The sequence below is a fragment of the Pinus tabuliformis genome, chromosome 2_1, assembly GCF_031772625.1.
Source record: "Pinus tabuliformis cultivar Carrire ecotype Pingquan chromosome 2_1, CPIR1, whole genome shotgun sequence".
Classification (NCBI taxonomy): Eukaryota; Viridiplantae; Streptophyta; class Pinopsida; order Pinales; family Pinaceae; genus Pinus; species Pinus tabuliformis.
Genome location: NC_142299.1, coordinates 869081258 through 869106116, shown reverse-complemented (window position 1 = coordinate 869106116; position 24859 = coordinate 869081258). Strand labels below are relative to the sequence as shown.

General features: G+C 38.6%; 1 protein-coding gene across 2 annotated transcripts in view; it reads left to right on the top strand.

The window, feature by feature from the left end:
* Positions 1-24859, top strand: part of SFC (ARF GTPase-activating protein) — a 332752-nt gene that overhangs the window by 221667 nt on the left and 86226 nt on the right. For both annotated transcript variants that reach the window (XM_089403430.1, XM_089403429.1), the window contains exons 16-17: positions 18051-18196; positions 18343-18439. In XM_089403430.1, coding sequence (XP_089259556.1) covers positions 18051-18196; positions 18343-18439 — 243 coding nt within the window. The remainder of the gene's footprint in view (positions 1-18050; positions 18197-18342; positions 18440-24859) is intronic.

Genomic DNA, 24859 nt, shown 5'->3' with positions numbered 1-24859 from the left:
AAGGAGAAGTGTTGGAAGTTGCATCTAGAGCTAAACCCGAAGAACAAGAAGAAATATAACAAGGAGAAGAATCTCATGACCATGGATTCGAGTGACAAAGTTGAAAGCAACTCAGATGTGGGTGAGGAGATTGTCTGTATGTCAATGCAGAAGGAGGTGAATCTGAGTAGCCTTCAACAACAGGAGGAGAAAGAAATGACCAAACTCTTCCATATAAAGGTATAGGTCAAGAATACAAAGATTGATGTTCTATTTGACTTGGGATAGCAAGCAAATCTCATTGCAGCAGAGTTGGTCAAGAAGTTGGAGCTGGAAGTTTGTGACCATCCAAACCCATATCCACTGGGATGGCTAAATAAGGATGCAACGCTGAAGGTAACAAAACAGTGTAAAATTAGATTTTCTATCAATGCTGATTTTATTGATGAAGTAGATTTAGATGTGGTTCCCCTTGATGTATGTGGAGTCGTGTTTGGGAGTCCATACATGTACATGCATGATGCAATATTCATGAGGAGAGCCAATCAGTACTGGCTCGTCAAGGATGGAAAATCGTTCATCATCAACGTGCACAAAGGCAAGTAAAAAATTTCGCTAGTAAGTGCCAACCAAGCCAAGCAATTGATCAGTTCCAACAAAAAGTACGTTTTATTGTTTTTAAGAGAAAGTCAGACTGAATAAGAGTTAATAAGAGGCAAGGCATCCTTGGAAGGGTGTACTAAGAAACAAAAACAACAATTGGAGGAGTTGTTATAGGCATACAAGGATGTGTTTTGATTGCCCAAACTATTACCACCTAATAGAGAAGTGCCAGTAGATGCTAGAATAGGGTGTCATTCGACCGAATACATCTCCATGTGGGTCACTGTGAAGTAGGAAATGTTCCCTCTGCGGATAGAGGCAACCCCTCTAGCCCTAGAGTGGGTTTAGTCACAACAAGACAAAACAACAACAAATTTCCTTAAACAATCATTGTTGAAAGAGCCTACCTCAAACCGGTGTTCGATGGAGCTTTCGTTGCGCCACTTCAGCTATCATTTCTTTCTCCTCAATGAGCAATTTACTTGAAACAACACAAGAGAACAACAAAACACATAACAGAATACAACAATGATCTATTTACTTACAGAGTCAAGGAACCATAAGCTATCAAGTATATTTTACACAAGACATAGGAAATCACCATTGATTGTATTAAAATGAATAAAAGCAAAGCTTACAACCAAGCCGTAACGTCGCAAGCCTTCTCGAAGGGTCCAACCGGTATGTTTCTTCAAGCATTCACTCTCAAAAGGGTCTCCCAAATGGATGATAAGTCTCTCTTACTCACAAGCTCTAATACAAGGCTAAGGCAATCCACAACCAATTGCTAATTTATCAGCAATTCACACTGCAAACTATCAAACTCACACCAAAGCTAGCTAATTTGCTCCAATCCAAAAAGCTAGCTGATCATAGCAATAGGGAGTGCTTTTATAGGAGGAGGAGCCTCCATAAAATGAGGGAGAGGGAGCTTATCCTCAAAGGAGGTTTCACAAAAGGTGGAACCACCATCCCAGAGGAGGAAAGGCGAACTCCCTTGACCCAACAACCAGTTCTAGAATCACCTAGAAGGCCAACTGTTTGAACTAATTCGCCATATCTGGATCGTTGCAAGTTATACACTAGGGGTCAGCAACGACATCACAAGGAAGCAGTGCATTCAGAGAAATCGTCGCAAGAAATATCTTGAGGACTTGCACTGAGCCCTAAAATTTGACTGTCGCAGGAAACATATGTACCCCTGCGACGACGTCGCGACATTATTGTTCATTGCAAAGAATTGTCGCAGGCAGAATTAGGGTTACTTGCGACGATGCAGAAACATAGGTAAAAGGATCAATCTTCAGGATTAGAGAGCACTTGTTTAATCTTCTTGAATGAGTGGGAAGATATGGACATACTTATTTGATGCATGACAGAGCAGAGATGTCGCTCAGAGATTGACTTTATCCTGAGATCAGGGGATATGAGGGCAGTGACAAATTACTGTGTAACACTCTATTACTGGCAAAAGATTTCCCACCACAACTGGGCATGGCTTGTCATCTTTGATTGGGTGAATGAGATTTTCTGTGGGTTGCATAACCCTTGGCATCCAAAGTAAAGTAACAATTGCTAAAGCTAATTGTGATGCTTGTATTGGAAGGACTGATCTTCAACCAACCTTAACCTTAAAGTTTAAACAAACCTTGGTCAAAAGAGGCTTTTGTTAACATTGGTATTGGAGTAATTGGTGTACATGATAACATTCATCCTTTGTATACCCACAATATTTGTAATGTTGACAAGTCTACTAACTTGTGAAATCGGACTTTTTCATCCACTTTAGCAAGTCTTTGTTCATCTGAGTCAGGAATGAGATTGGAAATGGGCCCACCCCTGAACATTGCTCAACGCATCCACATGGGCTATTCACATGGGCTTAAGCAGCAATATCAGGTATCAAACTCTAAATTGCATTGAATTTTTGTTGGCAAAAGAATTTACTCCATTGATGTTTAAGACTTCTGTGGTTGTGCTTTGATGTCTGAATAATGTACTTGGTGGAATGAGTTTTGTGGTCTTACCTAGACTAACTAGTTCCCAGAAAGTTGATGTGCAACTGTTGGTGTTTTTAAGTCTGCTTAGTTAGAAACCCTCCATGCACTTTACCTAATTTATTCCTACCTACTTGTTCTGTTACTTAACAAGTTATTTACAATCTAAATACTGAAAATAAACACTAGTGCATGCTCAACATATTATAGATCAACAACTGAAGGACACCATTATTTTTGGACCAATGTCCCCGGAAAAACCCAATGTGGGGAAATCGGTACAACTATCTGAGGGTTTTCTTATTAAGCAATATTAGAGTACAATCTGGGTGCTGAAACTGGCATACGCAACAGAGAATTTCCTTCATAGTAATACCTCTCAGTTTGAGACAAACCTCCTGGTTGAAACCCCAGATAATCCTTTCGGCAGCTCCTCAGCTCTAATTTGCCCCAGAAACCCTAGTGTCTGCGCTTTTTGGACTGCGTCAGCCCCTCTTTGCCCAACGTTGGCCCTGTGTCACCCTGAATGGGTCTGTGTCAGCCTTCTGTCCCTCTGCGTCAGTAACGCTGGCCTCTCTGAGGCTCTGTGCAGCTCCCGGCTGCCTCTGCGTGGCCCTGCGTGAGCCCTGGCAGCTACTGCGTCACTCTCTCTGGCTACTTGTTGCTCTTTCGGCACTATCTCTGCCTCTCTGTCTCTCTGTGCTCAATGCCCCTCAGCTGTAACTCCCGATCACTAGTTCTATTTCTCTTAGCAAACCCCGCTCTAGAGAATAGAATGATTGATCACTTTGGTGTGTTCTCCAAGTGACCCTCAAGCCTCCTCTTATTCTTTTCTCGTTGACATATCAACGGCCGAGATTAAGCCCCTAATCAACAGCTAAGATTAGATCTGGCTTGATCCATGACTTTTGGACCATTCTAACACAATTTCATATTGATTCACATTAATATTTTATTTTCCCTAAGTTTAGACTTAGGGATTACATTAAAAATATTAATTATTTTAATATCTCCCAAACTATTTAGAATCTACCCAAACCCTTTTTGGGTATTGGAGATCTCACGTGCCCCAACCTCTACACCAAATTTCGTTGCTAGATCACATCCAATGCTACCCCAAATCAATAGCCACCACCATCATCGCAAGAAGAAAGTGCCAAGTTGTTACTAGATTAGGGAAAGGATCTACAATCTGAGCAATCTACTTGAACCAGTGCGTTGTATTAGGTTCTCACAAATGTTTTAAATTGTTTGGTTGTAGAAGTATACACAGTCAAAAAAGATAAATAGATAGCCTAATATTAAGAGTCCCTTTATGATGGTAAAGGACAATTTCATGAACAGAAACTATGCTGTAAAAGTTTTTTGGTTAGAGGAAGGTTCAAAAGGCTGGGAGTTCAGGAATGCAAAACAAATCATATGCAATATGAAACAAGCACATATGAATGGCTAGCTTGTTGTGGGACTCTATTTTCATGTAATTTGTCACTTCCAGTTTATTATTACTATAGTTTGCGCCATGGTTGAGAGGAAGTTGGAACCAAAGCCATGGGCAAGTTCCTGGATTACTTAATGACACAAGATTATTTTAACCTGTTTTCCTGAATTTTTAGGTAGAAATAAATGAATTTTGAAAAATGGTACTTAACCTCCAAAACGAAGTATCAGATTCATTTCTTTCCAATTTCTTACTCTTGGATTCTTGTTAGTGCTAGTTATGATAGGTACTAAGTTTATTTAAATTAACCGTGGATCATTGAGGTTTATGACAAGCTAGAAACTTAAATCTCTGTAATCATTCAATTTTTCTTATTAAATGCTTACATTGAAAATCATAGTTACGGTAATTACTAATAATATTATAAAGTTTTAAACATTGTAAAATTAAAATAAATTATAATTGTAAATTTATAAGTTATAACATTAAAAAATGAAAAAATATACTACATAGTTTAATAAATTAATTTAACATTTAACTTTATAAATTATTAAATTATAATATAAATTTAAAATTAAGCATATGTAAAATATAAAATAGCTATGCTGAGGCTAGCTATATTGACAGTGGGGCGACTAGCCCCTCGAGTTATCGACGACTAGTTGTATTGATGTCTGGCTGGCCTTTATCGACATTTGGCTGGCTTGGGAAACTTAAAACTCAAAAACGTTTGATGCTCGAATGGTCAAACGAACCTGCTCTATGCCAAAGTTTGAGAGTTGAAACTGTAAATGCCCAAATGCCCGAATGAATACCTGTTGTATGATGCCAGGGAAGGGAATAGATTGCTGATAATGTAAAGTGTGAACTTGTTTACAATTGTTGTGACTGTGCAGTGCGAGCTTGTTCTCTCAATTGCTTGTGACAGAGGACTTCAAGAGGAATTACGACGCGAGTAAAAGGATAAGGTATGAACGCACGAGTATAACAAGGTTAGGGCATGGAAGAAAAGTCGCGAGAGAAAATAAACCACATCCAACGAATTTTTTGCGTGAACCGGTGGTCAAACACGCTGTTTTTTTTGGAGATAACGAAATGGTACTCGAAAAGTCCTCGAAATTAGCCATGGATAGGATTGGAATGGATTGGATGTCCCCAAGTCCCCAATTGCGTCCTCGCAGAATCGGGGACGTTCCCAAACTGTTTAAAAGTCCTCAAACATCGAAACGTTGTTAACATAAGGTTTTTTGGGGGAGATGCATCTCAGTGCAACATAGTTTTTATTTCTTTGACATATATGACATTTAGGAACAAATTTTTGAATATCTTTAGTCATTCCCTTCCAATAAAATGATTGTTGTGCATTATAGTAACTTTTGAAAAATCCTACATATCTTGCTATTGGGGAACTATGTGACTCTTAAGATTTTCATTTTAAACTTTGAAGCTGGAATTAGATAAATTATTCTCTTATATCTCAAATTGCCATTTCTCCATTCAAATTTTGGGTTTTGGTCCAAATTGTTGATTATGAAATAAGATTCAAGGTCCTTGGCCTATCCAACTCAAATTTCATTCAACCAATCAAGAATCACCACTATTGTTGTATATGTTGTTATGCTATCATCCTTTCGTGATAGTGAATCAACAACTACATTGTCCTCCCGTTTTTTGTGTAATACTTCCATATCAAAGGTGGAATGTTTTTCGATTGAGTTTTGTTGTTCGATTGAATTTTGTTTTTCGATTAAGTCTGTTGTCGTTTGTACATATTGAGAATTTACTTCCTAGTAGGTATTGTCGCCACTTGGCCAATGCACAAATAACGGTGAGCATCTCTTTATCATATGTAGATTTTAAGCCTTCCCTTTTGTTGAGCTTTCCACTGTCAACAACTATTGAGTGGTCATTTTGCATTAGCATTGTGCCTATTTGAAAACTAGAAGCATCACATTTTATGACAAAGGATTTTGTCAATCTGGTTTTGCTAGCATAGGTGTGGATGACATAACCTTTTCAATATCTCAAAAGATTCTTTCGCCTTGTTATTCCATTGCAAGGGATTTTTCTTCAATAAGGTTGATAGTGGGGTTGTCAAATGAGCATAGTTCTTAATGGACCTTCCGTAATAACCTGCTAGTCCTAGGAATCCTCTTAGTTTGATATGTTATTCGGTTTTGGCCACTCCATGATTCCATTGATTTTATTAGGATTCGCCTTAACGTCTTCCTTGGATATGATGTGGCCAAGGTATTCTACTTCTTCGTTACCAAAACTACATTTTGATTTTTTGCATAGAATTGATTTTCTTTTAGGAGCAAAAGTACTTGCTCCAAGTGTTTAAGATGTTCTTTCCATGTCCTACTGTAGAAGTAATATTATCAATAAAGACTAGTATGAACTTCCTTAGTTGCAGTTTAAAAAGTTCATTCATAGTTGCTTGAAGGTGGCGGGGGCATTGGTTAACCTGAACGACATCACTTGGATTTCATTGTGATTTTCATGAGTTTGGAAAGCAATCTTTGTCACATCTTTTGGCCTTACTTGGGTTTGATTGTAGTTTTACCTTGGATCTAATTTTGAAAAATATTTTTCTCCATGGAGTTCATCTAACATCTCATCTATATATCGAATAGAAAACTTTTTTTTTATAGTTATTTTGTTTAGGCCTCAATAGTCTATGCATAGTCTAAAAGATTCATTTTTCTTATGAATTAACACTACTGGTGCTGCATATGGGATCTTGCGTGTTGTAATAACACCACACCTTAATAGGTCTTGAATTAGTCTTTATATCTTTCTTTTATGGTGGCGAGGATATAGATACAATTTGATATTAACCAATGTTGAGTCTAGTTTAACCTCAATTGTATTTTTCTTTCTGGTGGCAACTTCATGGTTAGGTTTCAAAATATCTTGTTATATTTTTGGATTAGGGCTTTAACTTCTGGGTGTTTGGAGGGTGGACTGTTTTTGGTGCTAATATCTCCATTTGATGGCATTGTGCAATGTAAACTTGTACCCCCTTTTGAATTAGTTTCTCCATTTGTTGCGAAGATACAATTTGAGTCAGTTGTGGTTGGAATCCCAAACAATTTATGTTTTATTCCTCTTCATTTTGAATTTAATAAATTGTTTCTAGTGATTTGTAGAATAGGTCCCTGATGTTTGTAGCCATTGAATTCTCAATACAATCTCTCCCCTCCCAAAAGCATTGTGTGGAAACTAGATTCTAACTCCTAATCTTCTATTTGTAGCTTGTCTTTTTGACGTTTCTTGACTCATTGATTCTTTTGCCATTTGCTTCTAGTTATATCCACAACTAGATATACAAATAGATTTAGCCTTTTTGCAACATAAATGTCTATGAAATTATGGGTGCTCCCTATGTCTATAAGGATATTGACATTTTATTTCGATAAGTGCCCTCTTTGTTTTAATATTTGCTATTGTGTTATTCATGTGATTGTCACAAGGGATATCTTGGGCATGGTCTCCTTGGGATTCATATTTGAAACATCGTTTTCTTCGTATCATCCTTCATCTGTGTTACTACTAAATGTATTTGAATCCTTTGCTTCACATATATATAGTTTTTTATTGTTGTATCTGTCCCTAGGTGACGACTTGTGTTCAGTAATATTTATATTTGTCTACCCATTTCTTATTTGAGTGTTGGTGTTGATTTTCTTCTTCTCTTAAAGGAGGTACATGTTTGTTAGACCTATTTGTAGAGTATTTTTTCGATCTTTCATTTGAGTATTTGTTTGATGTTTCTGGACCTGTGAATGATAGCTTGTTGAACTTGTGCTTTTGTCCAATTAGTTCCTTGCATGTCTAGCATCCTCAATAGTTTTAGGATTTCATAGGTTAATTTTAGTACCGATATATTCCTTGAACCCACAGATGTACATTTTTAGGAATTGTTCATCTGTAATCCATTTTTTTGTTGCTAGAGCTTCCCACTCATGCATATAATCATTTACATTTCATTTTTGTTTAAAATGTACAAATTTGTTGTACAGGTCATCATCTCCTCGTCATGAATCCTTTTCAATAAGTTAGTCGTGAAACTTTGCCAAGGAAAATGACGAGCTTCACATTTTCTAGTCCACCATAGAAACCAATTGTAAGCTTCCCCTTTTAAGTTGTTGGAAGCTGTCATTATTCTTTCCCTTTCACCCAATAAGGGGTTTGATTAAAAATTTCCTTCCATTTTGTACACCTAGTGGACTAATCCTCTATGGTCCTTACCATAATACTTCGGTAATTCCTTTTTATTTTTTTGATAATCTCTATCCAGAATTCTGGTGTGATACTTACTTCTTATAAAAAATACTGCAGGTGCTTTTTGATGTCCTTGCTCATTTGTATTTTGTGAACTTGTTGGTTTTTGGTAGACTAAGGATTTTGCAAATAATGTATCCACCCTCTCAGTTAGTTGGTCAATTCTTTGTCGTGATTTCTCATTCTTAATGTGGTTTCTCATCAACTCTCAGATTCCACTATTAGATTAACAATTATGTCTTCTTTTTCTATTAGTTTATTCATTTTTTTATATTAACACTTTTTTTTTTTTTTTTTAAATTAGTAATTAATTATTTATTTTATAAAGTAACTTTACAAGTGACTCAATAAATAATTATTTATTGAGGTGATTGTAAAATAATTAATTAATTAATAAAAGATGACATGCCCCGTACAGTCATGACCATACAATATTTGGTGTGCCTTTGTTGATTAATATGTGGGGGGGATAGTGCGACGAGACAGGGGGATAGTGCGACAGGACAATGGATTGTATTGTGGCAACAATGGGACACTTTGAGGGAACAACAACATTGTCGATAGAGGCAGTGTACGACAGTGTGCTAGTAGGAGTAGTTGGTGGTGATGTATTGTAGTGTGTCAGCATGATTAGTCGGCGACAATGTACGAAATGTTTATGGACAATCTTATGAACACGTGATAGTTGTATGGATTTTCACATGGATGTGGGGATGACCATTAGTGGTGGATGTATGGTGGACTATAAGTAGCGACAAAAGCAGTGGTGGTTGTATAGGCTTTGTATAGTGAAACACATGTTGTTGGCTCTAATACCAATGTTACAATCAACTTTTGCTGGTATATTGAATTGAATAATTATTATGAATAAATGAAAATGAGACGGTTACAATGTCACTTGACACAATATACATATAGCTTTGACTGGTTGCAAGTGGAGGGGTATGCACCCTTTGATTCCTTTTTTTTCTGTATCCTAAAGGAACCTAGTATCCTGCCTGACACGTAACTACTAATAAACCTCTGGGGGTTTACGACTTGTCCTTGCCGTAAACCAGGTCATTTTAGGGGGATTTGAACCCGGGTATTCCTTGTTTCGACGATTTCACAAATTTTGAATTAACCAATTGAGCTGCTTCCTGGGACATGCACCCTTTGATTCTTAATTATTTATTTTACTATTATTTTAGTTATGTTTATAAATGATTTGTGAGCTAACAATATGATTCAATATCTAGATGTTCATAGTGTTTGAGTTAGGCTCAACTATTTTGATAATTAGACTTTGCCACTTACAATTTTTTTCCTTTATAGAGTGCTCGACTTGTTATTTGGCTTTACTTGGCCTTGAAGCAGCAAGGATAAAATTGTATGCGAGGTTCCTTGCCTTAGAGGTTTCACCTTCCTAGTAATGATAAGGAGGTTGAATTGGTTTGATCCAGTGGGATTCATTGAAATAGGATGCCCCATTACTTTTCTCCATGTACACCTAGACCTTTGTTGTTCCTTTGACTCCATAGTACAAGTGTTAGTTTTTGTAGCATCAGATGTGTTCTAGCCAGAAAATTTTGTGGAGAGGCTAGATTGCATGAGATCTCCAAAACCTAGAAATTGTTTCTGGAAATTACACCTAGAAATGACTTAATTAGATTATTAACCAATTTTTAAATATTTCCTAAGTCTAAACTTAGGGAATATGGTTAATTAATCAGTATTAATTAAGTCAAGGCGAGAATCATCTAGAAACTCACATGGATCAATCCAGAGATGATCCTAGCCATTGATTAAGTTTTAATCTTGGTCGTTGGTGCTCCAACAGAGGATTATAAGAGGAGGTCGATGTGGTGATGGAGAAGACACTTGAGCAGTTCGATTTCTTGGTAGATTGATTTCCAGAGTAGCAGCAATCAGTTTCCAGAGAGAGAGAGCTAGAGATTGACGCAGTGTGAGAGTGGCAGGGACAATGAGTCCACAGGAAAGATTTCCAAATCCAGAGAGGTAGTAGCAAGAGGGCCGAGTTATCCTAGAGTGGCAACGCAGAGGCTCTGCGCAGTAGCTTCAACAAGGTAGATCAATTTGCTGGTGAGAAAAATCATTCTTAGTTCTAGAGGCTGAGCAGAGGCTCCAAAAGGCTGGAGAGTGATTTCCTTAGCAGCTAGAGGCAGAAAGACTTCATTAGAGGCATTTTCGAGCCACACGTGTAAGGAGAGAGAGCCAACAAGAGAACGCAGAGGCAACACAGAAGGGCTCACACTAAGGTTTGGATGACCAGTTTTCTGAAGGCAAGTTGTGCTAGAGATTGCCTGTGGGAGAAAGGAAATCCCCTTGAGTATTTTGCCTAGATTTTCTTGCTGTGGATTGATAGTTTCAGGCATCCAGATTGTACTGAAATTTTTCATTGCTGCATAATATTAGAACCCTCATCTGCTTCACCGTCCTCCCCAAGTTGGGTTTTTCTAGGGACTTTTGTCCAAAAATAACCATGTTATTTTTATGTGTGTGTGATAACATTTCTTCCAACGTTTATTCTTCCGCAATTTTATTTGTGTAGATTGTAGTGTGATTTATTTAGTATTTGTCGTAGCAAACAACAAATAAATTGTTAGATAAAATTAACAATCAGGAGAATAATTTCCAGTTGCTGCAATAGGATTCCAATTTGGAATTTTCACAAGAAGGAGCAAATTTGTTTTTTGAATTCATGCTTCCCTCATTGATATATTCTTCTTTTGATTTTTCTTTGTTTCTCAATCTGATTTTCTCCCTCCAAACATGGTTTGTAGATTAGAAGCCACATTGAGGGACACTCCTCTAAGGTTTGAAAAGTGCTAGTTGAAAATGAGAGATGCGATTCGCAAATGCTAAGGTGATAATGTGTGTTGCATCGAAGTTTGCATCAAATCTCCATTATTGTTGTGGTGTATGTTTGGGTGTTAACAAATTGGTGCCATTGCTAGGGACTACACTGCGTCCTTGAAATTAGGGGATCTGCTATAACAACTTTAATGGGATATATATGTTGAATATCTTTCATATAATTTGGCAACTCCACTAGGAACAAAGCCTTGTTACTTGGAGTAGTTGCCTATTGCATGTGGATGAGTGTAAGAAATGGTGATGAGACATTGAAAGATCTCACCTAGTGACTCGTCCAGGGATATAATCCAGGGATATAATCCATGTTTCTAAGAAGGGAAATTCACAACATGATTTACATGGCAAATTCACTCATGTAAGTTCAGTCACAACTTTTTCATTTGAGATGCAAATTGATTATGAAAATGCCATCATTACAACATGATTTTCTTGTGTTTTATGCCCCATTAGACCTTATTGCCATGAAGTACCCGCAAATATAGGCCTAAAAATTGAAAGTTCCATCGAAACAATTCTATATCTGTACATGTTTATTTGGGAACATATTTTACATTAGTTTGATAAGGTCTAGTTGGATGATGAAGACATGATTATCAAGCCCATTGGTTTCTAGATTTAAAGGAGATGCCAAAAATGGTATCTTCATTTTCCTAAAGTTTGCATCCTAGTTAGTGAAGAATTTTAAAGAATCTTCAGAGTAAGATCTCTAAGATGACGTCTAATAATCTGATTTCTTAGACTATATAGTAGTCAATCTTGAGAAGTTAGAGGCACATATATTATTGCTTTATAAGGGAATGGAAGATCGAGATAGAGTAGAGGATTTTGATTAAGTTTTTCTTGAGACAAACAACAACAACCAATATCTTTATGTGAGACTTTAAAGCTGCCCTTCATCTAGAGGTTAAACACTCATTATTTTAGGAGATTTTGTGTTAGTTTTGAAGATGATAGATGCTTGGAAAGTTTCCATTATGGGGATATGTCATTCACTGCTCTAGTAGATCTACCATTAGAAGTTGATTGAAAAATGGATGTCGAGATTTGAGCCCTTGATGCATACATCCCATATGCCTCTATGTTTTAAAAATTTGTGCAACATAGTTTTACAATGCCATAATAGCTTATTTTTCAACTGCTTGGAAAGTTACTATGCGTAGCTTCATGGACACTACTTTCTAGGTCTTATCCACCCTCTTGAGAACTCTAATAATAAAATTCTAAACTCTACTACCTGACCAACAATACCATAGATCCCTAAAGTATCCTTGATATGGCCCATATGAATGGCAATGTGGATGTGATGATGAACAAGATTTTGTAGCCCTCGCCATCCATTCAATTGCGAAAACAATGGTTTGAGATCAAATTCAAATCATTTCAATCCTACCTTCTTCACATAGCAATATACAAATATCCCATGCAACTGGGTGTAGGTCTCTTCCGTCAACCTACTTTTACAGGCTTCTGAATTAAGAAAAAGTTCCAAGACACATTTGTACACCATACATCAGTAGCCCTAGTAGTGGGACATTGGAACCACTCCTCACTCCTCAAAGAACAGACTACAAACTCTCAAGGCTATGTGGGAGGAGCCAAGGTGAAAAGTCCTTTGCTCATACAATGAGGGGGTATATATAGCCAAGGGGGATAACTGACCCTTGTGACTCTTCGACTTCCCTCATGATTGTTTGACTTCCTATGACTTTTCAACTGACGTGACTCTTCAACTTCATATGTGCGTCTCTTGGAATTTCACATTACATTACATTTGATTACAACAAGTATGGCCCATAGTAGTGATGTGACTGAGACAACTCATGACACAACTTGACATGACACTGCTGACATGTACTGGCTGACTGTGGTGTCTATGTCGAACTACTATGCTGTTGAGTGATAGGTGTGCTCTCGGTGTAGCATGTCTTCACCTCCACATGGCAAAGTACGTGGGGTCTTCGATGGTTTTGGTCTTTTCTTGCATGTGTATGTGTCCCTTTCGCTTGCTACTCAATGTGCTTTGTGCGTTTGTTCAACTGTGAGCAAGTCTTCTAGCATGCGCTCCTTCTTCATCCCGTTCGTCGTCGCGCCATGTTTCATCAATGTACCTGTTCCTGCAATCACTCATGACGAGACAACATCAAATCTAGAAATATCCTAGTCTAATATGATGCATTGTTTTCCATTTCAAGTGCAGGTTACTAGGAGATAGGGTAAGGCACTGAAATTGCGCAGAGCACAGCTTAGGTCAGGATGCGAGGCTCTGGAGCACTGTCAGGAAAAACTACACAGATGTCACTGGGAGGCAGATTTGTGCAATCCGGGATAGTAGTGACAACGACAAGGGAGACCCTAGCTGGGAGGCAGAATTGCACAGTTTCAGGGAGGAAGACAAGGTAGGGTGTTGGGGAACTGCTGGGCAATTTTGCGAAGTTTTCAAGATGAGGACTGGGCATGTCATCTAGGGGTCCAACTGGGAATCTGCGCAGTTTCTCTGAGGAAGACAGAGCAAGCAGCAGGAGGCACTGGCTGACATTTTTGCACAGTTTTCTAGAGCAAGGCTGGATTGGGCTGCGGGGCGCTGTTGGTCATAACTGTGCATTTTTGAGAGACAGTCTCGGACAGGCAGTTTTTGCATAGTTTTTGGGATGAGTGCAGAGTGGGGTAGCAGGGAGAGTGCCAGTCAAAACTACACAATTTTCAGAGGGAGTGTAGGTCAAGCCAGCATAGGGGGCCTACTAGTGAAATCTGCACAATTCTTAGAGGGAGAGCAGGGCAAGCTAGTAAGGGGTTTGCCAGTCAAATCTGTGCAATTCCTTGGAACAATGCAGTGACATGCAGCAGAGGCCCGACTCACATGACTGCACAGTTTCTGCAGATAGTGCAGGGCAGGCAGCTGGGCAACTTTTGCGCAGTTTTGGGGAGCAGTGTAGCCCTGGGTCACAGTGCAGTTCAGGTTTTTTGGTAGACCAAAGGGAGGCTTGATGAGTGATCTTGCAGGAAGCACAAATTGGGTTGGACTTGGGGAGAACTTCTGCGCAGTTTTGGGAGATAGTCGATTGGCTCACTTCCAGGATTGCGCAATGCAGGCTGCCCAAGAGGACAACCTCAAGCTCTGCGCAGTTTTGGGCAGCAGAGCAGGGTCAATGAGAGCCGAGATTGCACAATGCATCTCAATGGGGGTCCGGTTGAAAGAGGGTTGTCTGGTCGATAGATTTTTCAGGAAAAATGGCTAAGTGTGAGAGCAAGTGAACTTGTGCATACATGACATTGTGATCACACACTTAGCATGACTCGATGACAAGACACCTCAAACCAACAAGACAAGCATGTGCTTAGTGAGACTGACTTAAAGGTTAAGAGCAACAAGTGCGACACTTGAGATAGATCTTCGAATGACCGTGACGACACTTGCGTAACAGTGCGTGCAACTTTATGTGTGAGTACGACCAATGTTGACAGAGCGAAAACAACTCATGCACACAAAGACAAACCTTCAAAATTGCCAGAACAAACTCACAAGCATGACATAGCAATCAACATGCCAAAAGACGACCGATGGTCGATCAAGCAAAAGGGTGTAAAGACTCGACGAGAGCTCATGGACTGAGCCCAAGTGTTTGCAGGGGAAAATCCAAGGAAGGCTTTGAAATTTGGATGTAGGATAAAATTTTGGAGGGTGTTGCAGCAGCTACAACTGAAGGGAATTACCCTTCCTCCACAAGCAATCCTGACACAACCTACCTTCAGAAAACTCGGCCTTTCAGATCCTCTGCGTTAGCCTCTACGCAGTCTCTATGATGTCAAGCCTCCAACCAGTTTCTGATGAAGTTGTTTTGCTTGCCTCTGCTGAGGAAATCGTCTCTCCGACACTCTAGAACTCTGCCCGACCTCTGGAGTTGAGAACGAATTTCTCTACAGCAAATTGAACTGCTAATCTGAAGCAACTCCGCAGTCCTCTGCACTGCCTCACTAGGAATAACTCGACCCTCTTGCTGTTGTCTCTCCAGATCTGGAAACTTCCTCCAGAGTTTCTGTTCTTGCCCCTCACTCGCTGCTTCGATCTCTGGCTCTCTGACAACTGACTGCTACTACTCTGGAAATTGATCTGCCAAGGAAATCAAATTTATGGTGTTCTCAAGTGTATTCTCCAAGTGCCCATCGACTTCCTTTTATAATCCAGTGTTGGAGCACCAACGATGAAGATTAAAACTTAATTGATGGCTAGGGTCATCTTGGAATCAATCCGTGTGAGTTTCTAGATGATTCTCACCATGATTTAATTAATACCGATTAATTAACCAATTTTCCTAAGTTTAGACTTATGAAACATTAAAAAATTGGTTAATAATCTAATTATGTCACTTCTATGTGGAATTTCCAGAAACGATTTCTGGGTTTTGGAGATCTCATGTATTCTAGCCGCTCCACCAAATTTTGTGGCTAGAACACATCCGATGCTACAAAATTAACATATATAAGGCTTACAAAATTCAATATTGTAGGCAAAAAAAATTGTCCTTCCTTTTTGTGGTCAAGGCTATGACTTGAGTTATAGAACACTTATTGACTTGGCATAATAATATGTCATATTAATAAAGGTTAATATAGAATACAGACAAATAGTGTTTATTTTGAAAAGTCTAGATGAGTTTCTGCATAATAATATGTTGTGTTAAGGAAGGTTAATTGAGAGGTACAGACAAGTTGTGTTTTCTTTTGAAAAGTCTAGACTCTAAATTTGTTTCCAATATTGCAACAATATCACAAATTTTTCAAGTCTTTAAAGTTGTCGATACTGTTGCCTTGAAAATTTGTGATATTTTCTAATTGGGGTGATATTATTGCAATATATATTCAAAATATCATAATATTTTTTGATAGTAGCAAAAGTTGATGGAAAATGTGATCCTGTCTGCACCAATGACCCTTTAAGACCCCATTTTTTTGTTTTTTGTTTTTAAACTTCATTTTGAAAATGGAGGCTGGGAATTAGAGCAAAGGAGTTTGTCACTAGCTTTGATTGACTTAATGAGGCAAAATCAAATGTTTTCATTGCCATTACCGAGGGCAGCAGACGACATTTCCCTTCTATTATGGTTTCCACCTCAGCCCCAGCACCTATTGCTTCCAGAGGAAGAACAGTTACATTTATTATGAATCATGAGATACATTTATTATTTTTTGATGAGATTTCATGTCAGTCTGTTGGGAGTCAGGACAACTATCAGGATTCAATATCAAGGTGTGATGTGTCAATTAACATCTGATACATACTATATATCAGTTGTATTTTCATATTTATGTGACAATGTGTTTGCTTGATGTTGTTGTTGCTTTAGATTTAAAAGAAAAGAACAGAAAAATAATATTTTTGAATTTTTTGAAGTTTGACAATAGTGTCCAATATTTTCCTTTATTTATCCAATAAGTTATATGTCGGACCCACAGAGATATAATTGCTGATGATGCATTTGCAATATTGGGATTTTGGATACTATAACTATGGCTTGTATGATTGTATCTGTAGAATGCCTTGTTTCATAGACTCTTAATCTTACACTTAACAAACTTACAGTTCAAAAAGATTTGTAGGTTCTAACTTCTGACTGTTTGTTCATAATCCAATCTTGTACTGATTCCTTGAGGGGCTTTTTATGTGGAAGTTAATAACTAGCCACCTCACTGATTCTGGTGATTCAAATTCAGCAAAATATACCCAGAAATCAATGAAAAAAAGTTTTCTAGTTTGCACAGATAAATTCAGAATCATCAAAAACCGCAGAGGACCATCATCGTGCTATCTCAGCACCTGAATTTGTGATTTCATCAAAAGAAAATAGAAATTGCTGGATTCCTGTAAAAAATCGCTGTCCAAAAGTGTCTCGTTAAGAAACACTGAATGGAAAAGGGGCAAAATGGTGGTTGTTTATCCTACTTTTTATGCAGTGTGCAGGTTATGCCACTCATAAACCAACTGCAAAGTAGTAATCCTAATATTCAAAATGAGTTGATTCTCACACTGAATTGTTAGGGAAAAGAATATCATATATATGATTATCTTTTAGCATTCCTATATGGTAATTGTGATACGTTAAAGAACTTGTATACTTGGCCAGTATGTCAGAAAAAACCATAGGAAAAATGGTGAACATAAGAAAGAACAATTTAATATAAAACCCTTTTTCTGGGATGAATCATATGGACTGATGTTTTGAAGGAGTCAATCATGAGATCACGACAGTACCTTCAGCTTTTTGACTTAACAAGCTGAAATCAGGCTTTGGCATGTGCAATTGTCTTGTAATCTTCTGACTAATTCAAAGATGCTAGTTTATGTACGCAACTCTAAAAAACATCATGTTGTTACATGAGATGGTGTGTGTGTGTGTGTAAAAGCGTGAGAGTAAGACATCAGGTGTGTGTTAATATTAACTTAAATATCTGTAAAACCATCCATGTAATATTCCAGACTCTAGTCGGCGTTGGTTTAAAAAATGATTTATAGTGGAACATGTGCAACAACTTCGAATTTTGTGAAAATGATTGGTAACTTTAGTGATTTCCTGTATCTTTAGTTTAAGATGGCAAAAGAGAGGCGAGTATAGTTTCCTTAACTCCATGGAAAGATAAGGTATTAGTCTAGAGTACAAATAATAGGCCATAAAGACAAATATAAACCGAATTTGAATTTTACCAGTGTGTCTTCTGTACATCTTCATGCATTCTATTTCTACATTATTTCGTAACTGTTAGTCCATCTGGGTCTTGACACTCTATACTTTCTTAATTCAAAAGATGTTAAATTGGCTGGGAATATAGTACATATCTTCAATGATTTCTAACTCAGTGTTTTATTTTATATCCAGGTCAGGTCTTTAACCCTTGATGTTAAGGTTTGGGAGCCTTCTGTTATCAACTTGTTCCAATCTCTTGGTAATACTTATGCGAACTCAGTATGGGAGGAGCTTCTAGAATCTGAGAAGAATTTGAGAGAAGATGGTACCTGTGGCAGGTATGTAATGAAGACAACAGGAATATCTTTAGATATTCATATTATGATAATGGCATGAAAACGGGGTGGTTTGCAATAGTGGATTTGGGTCTGGATTAGCTGGAATGGATCTAAGACTTACATATTGCTAGTTTTGTCTGGTGTAGGCGAGTCACGCTTGAAGAAGAAATATATCATGTACCTATTACCAAACCAGATGATAGAGATAGCCTTTCAACAAAGGAGAAGTTCATCCAGGCAAAGGTATAGCATCGTTTGCAAATTCCAATCGCTTCATGATGTCACTACATATTGCTTCTGTCCTCTATGTGCTGAGTATTTAAAATGGAAATACATTATCTTAATGTGCAGCAAAATAACCATTAAATCAATTAACATGTATTTGGTCCATTCTTTTTCTAGTTCCGGCCTGGTTCACATTTTTGGGCTCCACTGGTTCGATGAATGGTTTGGTAGCTGTGGGATTTGGGAAATCCTCCCCACTCTATAATAAATTGATGATGGCAAATAATACACACATTCTCCCTAGCAATGTGGAGGAAAAGTAATGGTTAAAAGAAACTCCATGAAAAATCTGGGGAAAAAAGTATAGTGGAAATTGATGCCCATACTTGCAAATGCATCCATGGTTGAGGGAAATCGATCCCCACTCCAAAAAACCGTGGTGATGGCAAAGGAAAATGGTGTCCTTTGCTCTCCAAACCCTTATTATTTGCAAAAAAAAGAAAAAATGCCAAAAGAATCAACTTAAAGCATCCTTGTTCGTGGCCTGGGGCAATGTTGCATGAATCAGGGACATTTTTTGGAAGCGAAGCGTTGGAAACGGGGTGAGGAAACTTTAGAAGACACCTGATGTGGAGGCCATCTCATGGGATGGACTGACACCACCGATGCATGGAGGGTTGAGGTCGAGAGGCCTGTCATGGAATCGACCCCTGATTGGTTAGAGGAAGTAGTGGAGAATATAGCAATTGTAGAGGAGAAAGTGGAGGAGGAGGAGGTGTCTACCATGGTCACCAATAGAGGACATGGTCTACCTCCTTCGGCTCCTATTTCTTCTAGAGGACATCAGAGTCCAATGCCAACCCTAAGGCCTTCTTCATCTATAGAGGGAAAGCTATTAAATTTTCTCGCAAAAGGGGCAAAGAAAATCATTAGTTACTTAGTGGTTCATTTCATTGTATATGACTCATGATATGAGATACATTATTATATTTTTTGTTGATATTTTGAGGCTGAGTCAAGACTCATGATTCAAGACATATGTGTGATGTAGCACTAGACATATTACACATCTTATATATTAGTTTTCCTTTCATATTTATGTGTCAATATGTTGTGGATGGTTTAGATACTAAAAAAATTCAAAAAAATGAATATTTTTGTGAAATTTTGCCGATGTTTTGTAATTTTTACTGATTTTTTTCCCTATTTTTTCTTTTTCCAGACCCTTGCCGATTTTATCCCAATCACGATGTTTGCAACATTGATAAAAGCATCCACATTACCAAATTAGTTGTAGAAAATATGAAAACATGCATATTTGTACATAAATCAAGATAGATATGGCATCCATTGTACATCAATGATTATTTTTTCGAGCATCAACCATCTAGATTCTAGCAATTACAAACTTACATCAAATTTTTAAGCATATCATAGATAATAGAAGGTAGAAAGTACCAAAATTTTAAGCATATAATAGAAAGTAGACATTTAGAAGATAAAAGCATAAAATATTTGAATAACTTATCTAGAGCAACTGCCAACATGAGTGATGACCAAAATATAAATAATAATTTTTACAAAATAGGCTACCTAGCCACCACTAACTACACACTAAACTAGGAAGAGTAAGGCAGAAAAATTTAAATTCACAACACTAACACTCTAAGAGTCTAATCTTTGACAAAAGTAGAAAACTGTGAATTTATCTAGTAATCACTCCTTCTTACACCATGACCACTATGTGAGCCTCCACGTGGTGGCAGTGAAGAAGATGGTGGTCGTGGAAGTTGTAGAACTACTGAGCCTGAAGATGAAGCCCCTGCTACACTAGTTGAAGAATGGAACCTAGGGACCATGGGACCAGATGGGGGTGCCATCTCAGATTGATCATCATCATCTTGGATAAGAGCATCCTCCACCAATCGCTCTAATTGCAACACTCCATCCTCCAAATTGGCCTGCTCTGGATATTTGTCCCAAAGCTTAAGGTCTTTATTATTCTTTGCATCATAACATAATGGAGTCAGAGAAAAAGAAGTTTATATTGAGCAGCCTTAAGGCTTTGAGATCCATGATAGAGAAACACATGTTTGCAAATTGAAGAGATCCTTGTATGGGATGAAGCAAGCTCCTCTTGCATGTTACTCACATTGATATCTATTTGTTGAGCCTTGGTTTCAAAAAGATCAATACAGATCCAAATTTGTACTTCGACATTGTCAAAGGTGAGCTCTTGATTTTCCTGTTGTATGTAGATCATTTGTTTTTGGCAGGGGCTAAAGTTATGATTGTTTAGTGTAAAAGGGAGCTGATTTCTGAATTTGAGATGAAGGATATTAGTCGTACGCATTATAATTTGGGATTGGAAATTTGGCAAAAGCTTGATGGAATCTTTGTTGGCCAAGACAAGTACACTATTAAGATCCTTCAAAGATTTGGCATGATGAACTGCAAGTCCATGGACACTCCTATGGTGATGAATTTGAAGAAGATATGTGATTGTGACTTTGATCTGATTTGCCCCTCTATGTATCACAAATTGATTGGCTCGTTGAACTATCTCATGAACACTAGACTTGATATTTGTTATGTTGTGAACACATTGAGCCAATTCTTGGTTGAGCCTTGTCATGTGCTTTGGTTGTAGTGAAACATATACTGGGATATTTGCGTGGTACCATTGATAATGGTCTGAGATATGCTTCTAATGGAGAATGACAGCGACATGGTTTCACTGATGCTAATTAGGCTGGGAGCTCTGATGATAAAAACAACAATTTTGGGTTTTGTTGAAGCTTGGGCTTTGCTACGATTTCATGGTCTAGTAGAAAGAAAACTTCTATTGCTATGAGTACGGCTGAAGCAGAGTATGTAGCTGCATGTTAAGCCTATTTTGAAGTTGTGTGGCTTCGAAAGTTGTTTACTGGTTTGTTTGATCAAGTGCTGGAATCAATGGTTATATATTGTGATAATCAAAGCTGTGTGAAGCTTTTTTAGAACCCATTTTTTCATGAGAGGTCGAAATTCATTGAAATCACGTATCATTACATCCGAAATATTGTCCAGAGGGGAGCTGTACGGCTCAAATATGTCCCTACCGATGAGAAGATTGCTAATGTTTTGACGAAGCCATTGTCTCGAATGAAGTTTGCTTATTTCAGAGAACAACTTGTAGTTGTTGAGAATCCCTCGCTCGGTGAGAGGGAGCACTAATTGTACTGCATCATGTGATTGACAATCTTCCATGGGTTGTAGCTGAGAGGTCATAAATTATGGTTGGGAAGATTGTCCCTCCCTTAGGTTAGTTGACCGATGTAACAAACAAAGTTCGTATACGCAGCAGAGTTATCTTCAAAGTACTTCAAAGATGTAAACATCCATAGTAAGACAAGTAATAGTATATTGAATATTGTATAAAATATTAAAAGGACTGATGTGAGATTACAAATGAGGGTGAGGGCCTGCTTGTATACCCTAGGCATGTGCCCCTTCACTAATAGACATGTCCTTAGAACATGTCTCTTCAATAATAAGTATTAGTTAGTTAATCATTAATTATGATTATTATTATTATTTACATTATTTTTATATAAATTTTATTGTTAACATTGCCTCCTCCTTCAAAAAGCTTTGCCCTTAAAGGTTACTGATAAAAGGACTTGATCACTTTTCTTGTTTCAGATATTTTCTCGTCTCAAGACTTTCATCCTCGGCATAGAAGAGGGAGACAATCCCTATATAAAAGAGGAACTGAGTCCTCATTTGGAGATCAAATTTGGTCAAGCTCTGAGATCAAGTGCGAGCAAAAGTCAACGTTCCAGTGCATTAGGAAGAGGCAATTCAACGAAGAACAATAAGAAGTATAGTGCAGTGATAAGGGCATTATGTTTTGGGTCTATACCTATCTTGCATCTCTGAGATAGGTCGAGGTTTACTTTAGGAAAAGACAATAAAGAAGTCTGCTATCTAGTGCTGAAAGGAATTACGAGAAAGGAAAGACCATATTGCAAGAAGTAAGGGACCGCGAAGTATGAGAAAGAGAGACAATATTATTCTCTATCTTGATCTTAGAAATTTCTAGAAGAGAACGAAAATATACACAATGAGAAGGATGGTTTCCACAGTGAGAAAGAGCTCTTGGCACGGTGTCTCAAGTGTGTACAAAAAGGATAAAAAAGGAATCTCTAGAAGGTCGAGTTTAAATCTAAGGAAGGCTAGAAAGAAGCTTATTATAAAGGGCTATTAGACTAGGGACTGAGTCTCGCTAGTCTTGGTGCATAGAAGTGCAGAAAGGAAGATCAACATAAGGTGACTAAGAAGAGCAGTGACAAGGTCTTGGAAGCATACTGAAGTCAAGGGTCTAGGATTTGGAATTTGTCAATCAAAGCTTCAATAAGAGAAATTTGTATAAGGGTTTTGCTCTCTAGGAGATAGAGGTTTTTCCCTGGCCGAGAGCCAAACATCTGTTGAAGTTTCTAAGTTTGCTTAGTTAGAAACCCTCCATGCACTTTATTTGATTTATTCCTACCTACTTGTTATTTTACTTAACAAGTTATTTACAATGTAAATACTGAAAATAAACACTAGTGCATGCTCAACATATTACAGATCAACAACTAAAGGAAACATAAACAATCACACCATATGACACCATTATTTTTGGACCAATGTCCCCGAAAAAACCCAATGTGGGAAAACCGGTGCAACTATCTGAGGGTTTTCTTATTAAGCAATATCAGAGTACAATATGGGTGCCGAAACTGGCCTACCTAATAGAGAATTTCCTTGGCAGTAATACCTCTCAATTTTTGACAAATCTCCTGGTTAAAACCCCGGATAATCCTTTCGGCAGCTCCTCAGCACCAATCTGCCCCAGAAACCCCAACGTCAGCCTCTCTTTGGACTGCGTCAGCCCCTCTCTGCCCAGCGCTGGCCTTGTGTCACCCTGGATGGGTCTGCGTCAGCGTTAGGAGGCCTTGTGTTAGCCCTTTGGCCCTCTGCGTCGGCAACGCTGGCCTCTTTGAGGCTTTGTGCAACTCTCGACTGCCTCTGCGTGGCCCCGCGTGAGCCTTGGTTGGCTCTGTGTCACTCTCCCCAGCTACTGCGCTGCTCTTCCGACACTATCGTTGCGTCTCTGTCTCTTTGTACTCAATGCCCCTCAACTGCAACTCCCGATCACTAATTCTATCTCTCTTAGCAAACCTTGCTCTAGAGAATAGAATGATTGATCACTCTGGGGTATTCTCCAAGTGACCCTCAAGACTTCTCTTATACTTTTCTTGTTGACATATCAACGACTGAGATTAAGTCCCTAATCAACGACTAAGATTAGATCTGGCTTGATCCATTTCTTTTGGACCATTCTAACACAGTTTCATATTAATACACATTAATATTTTATTTTCCCTATGTTTAGACTCAGGGACTCCATTAAAAATATTAATTATTTTAACATCTTCTGAACTGTTTAGAATCTGCGCACGCCGCAAACCCTTTCTGGGTATTCGAGATCTCATGTGCCCCAACCTCTCCACCAAATTTCATGGCTAGAGCACATCCAATGCTACCCCAAATCAACACTCTTGCTTAGCGAGGACTATGCTCTAGCAATATTCCTCACTGAGTATTACTCTGATTATCTGGCATTGGTACCTATGCTGATGCTAGGCCTTCCGGCCCAACATCCTCTGCACTGCTGTATTCTATATCGCTGCCCATGGTTCTGCCATTACCACTGCTGCATCTGTACGACAACTTCCTCTGCATCCGTGATGCTGCTGGTCCTTTCTCCCAGCACTGCATCCACATTGCACCTCCTCTCATCATGTTGCATCATGCTGCCCACTGCTGCATTGCAACTCAATTACTGAGAAGTAAGTAACTGATCTCCCAATTTGACCTCTCTGTTGGGCTAGAGACACCCACTAATGCTGGCTCCCTCTGCCACTGACAAGTGCTCCCTCTCTGACCTTCGCTGCTGCAACAACTCCCTGCATCTTGCACCGTTGCACACCTCTCTGTGCCATCCTGCATTGGTGCAACGCTCCTGTGCCTCTCGCATCGCTGTAGCCTGCTAGCCTTGTGCTGTCTTGGGACTCTTGCACTGTAGCTCTCTACCGCTCCATCTGCATCCGTCTCTAGCCGACTCAGCCAGTCCTGCTACTCCTCTTATGGGCTCCTGTAGAAAGGTTTAATCCAAGAGGCTGGGTACCTCGAGGATCCTGCCCCTCATCACATGTAGTCCCACTGACTACACCTCGATGTCTCCTCACTTCCACTCAAGTGGTGCGTGTGCATTCATGAAACAGTCATTGTCTGTCAAAACTTCCTTCTCTGCCCTTGCTGGCGCTGCCTTAGTCTTGGAACACTCTCCCTTACTCTTCTTCCTTGGACACCACGTCGCATAATGACCCAGCTCCCCACAGTGGAAGCACT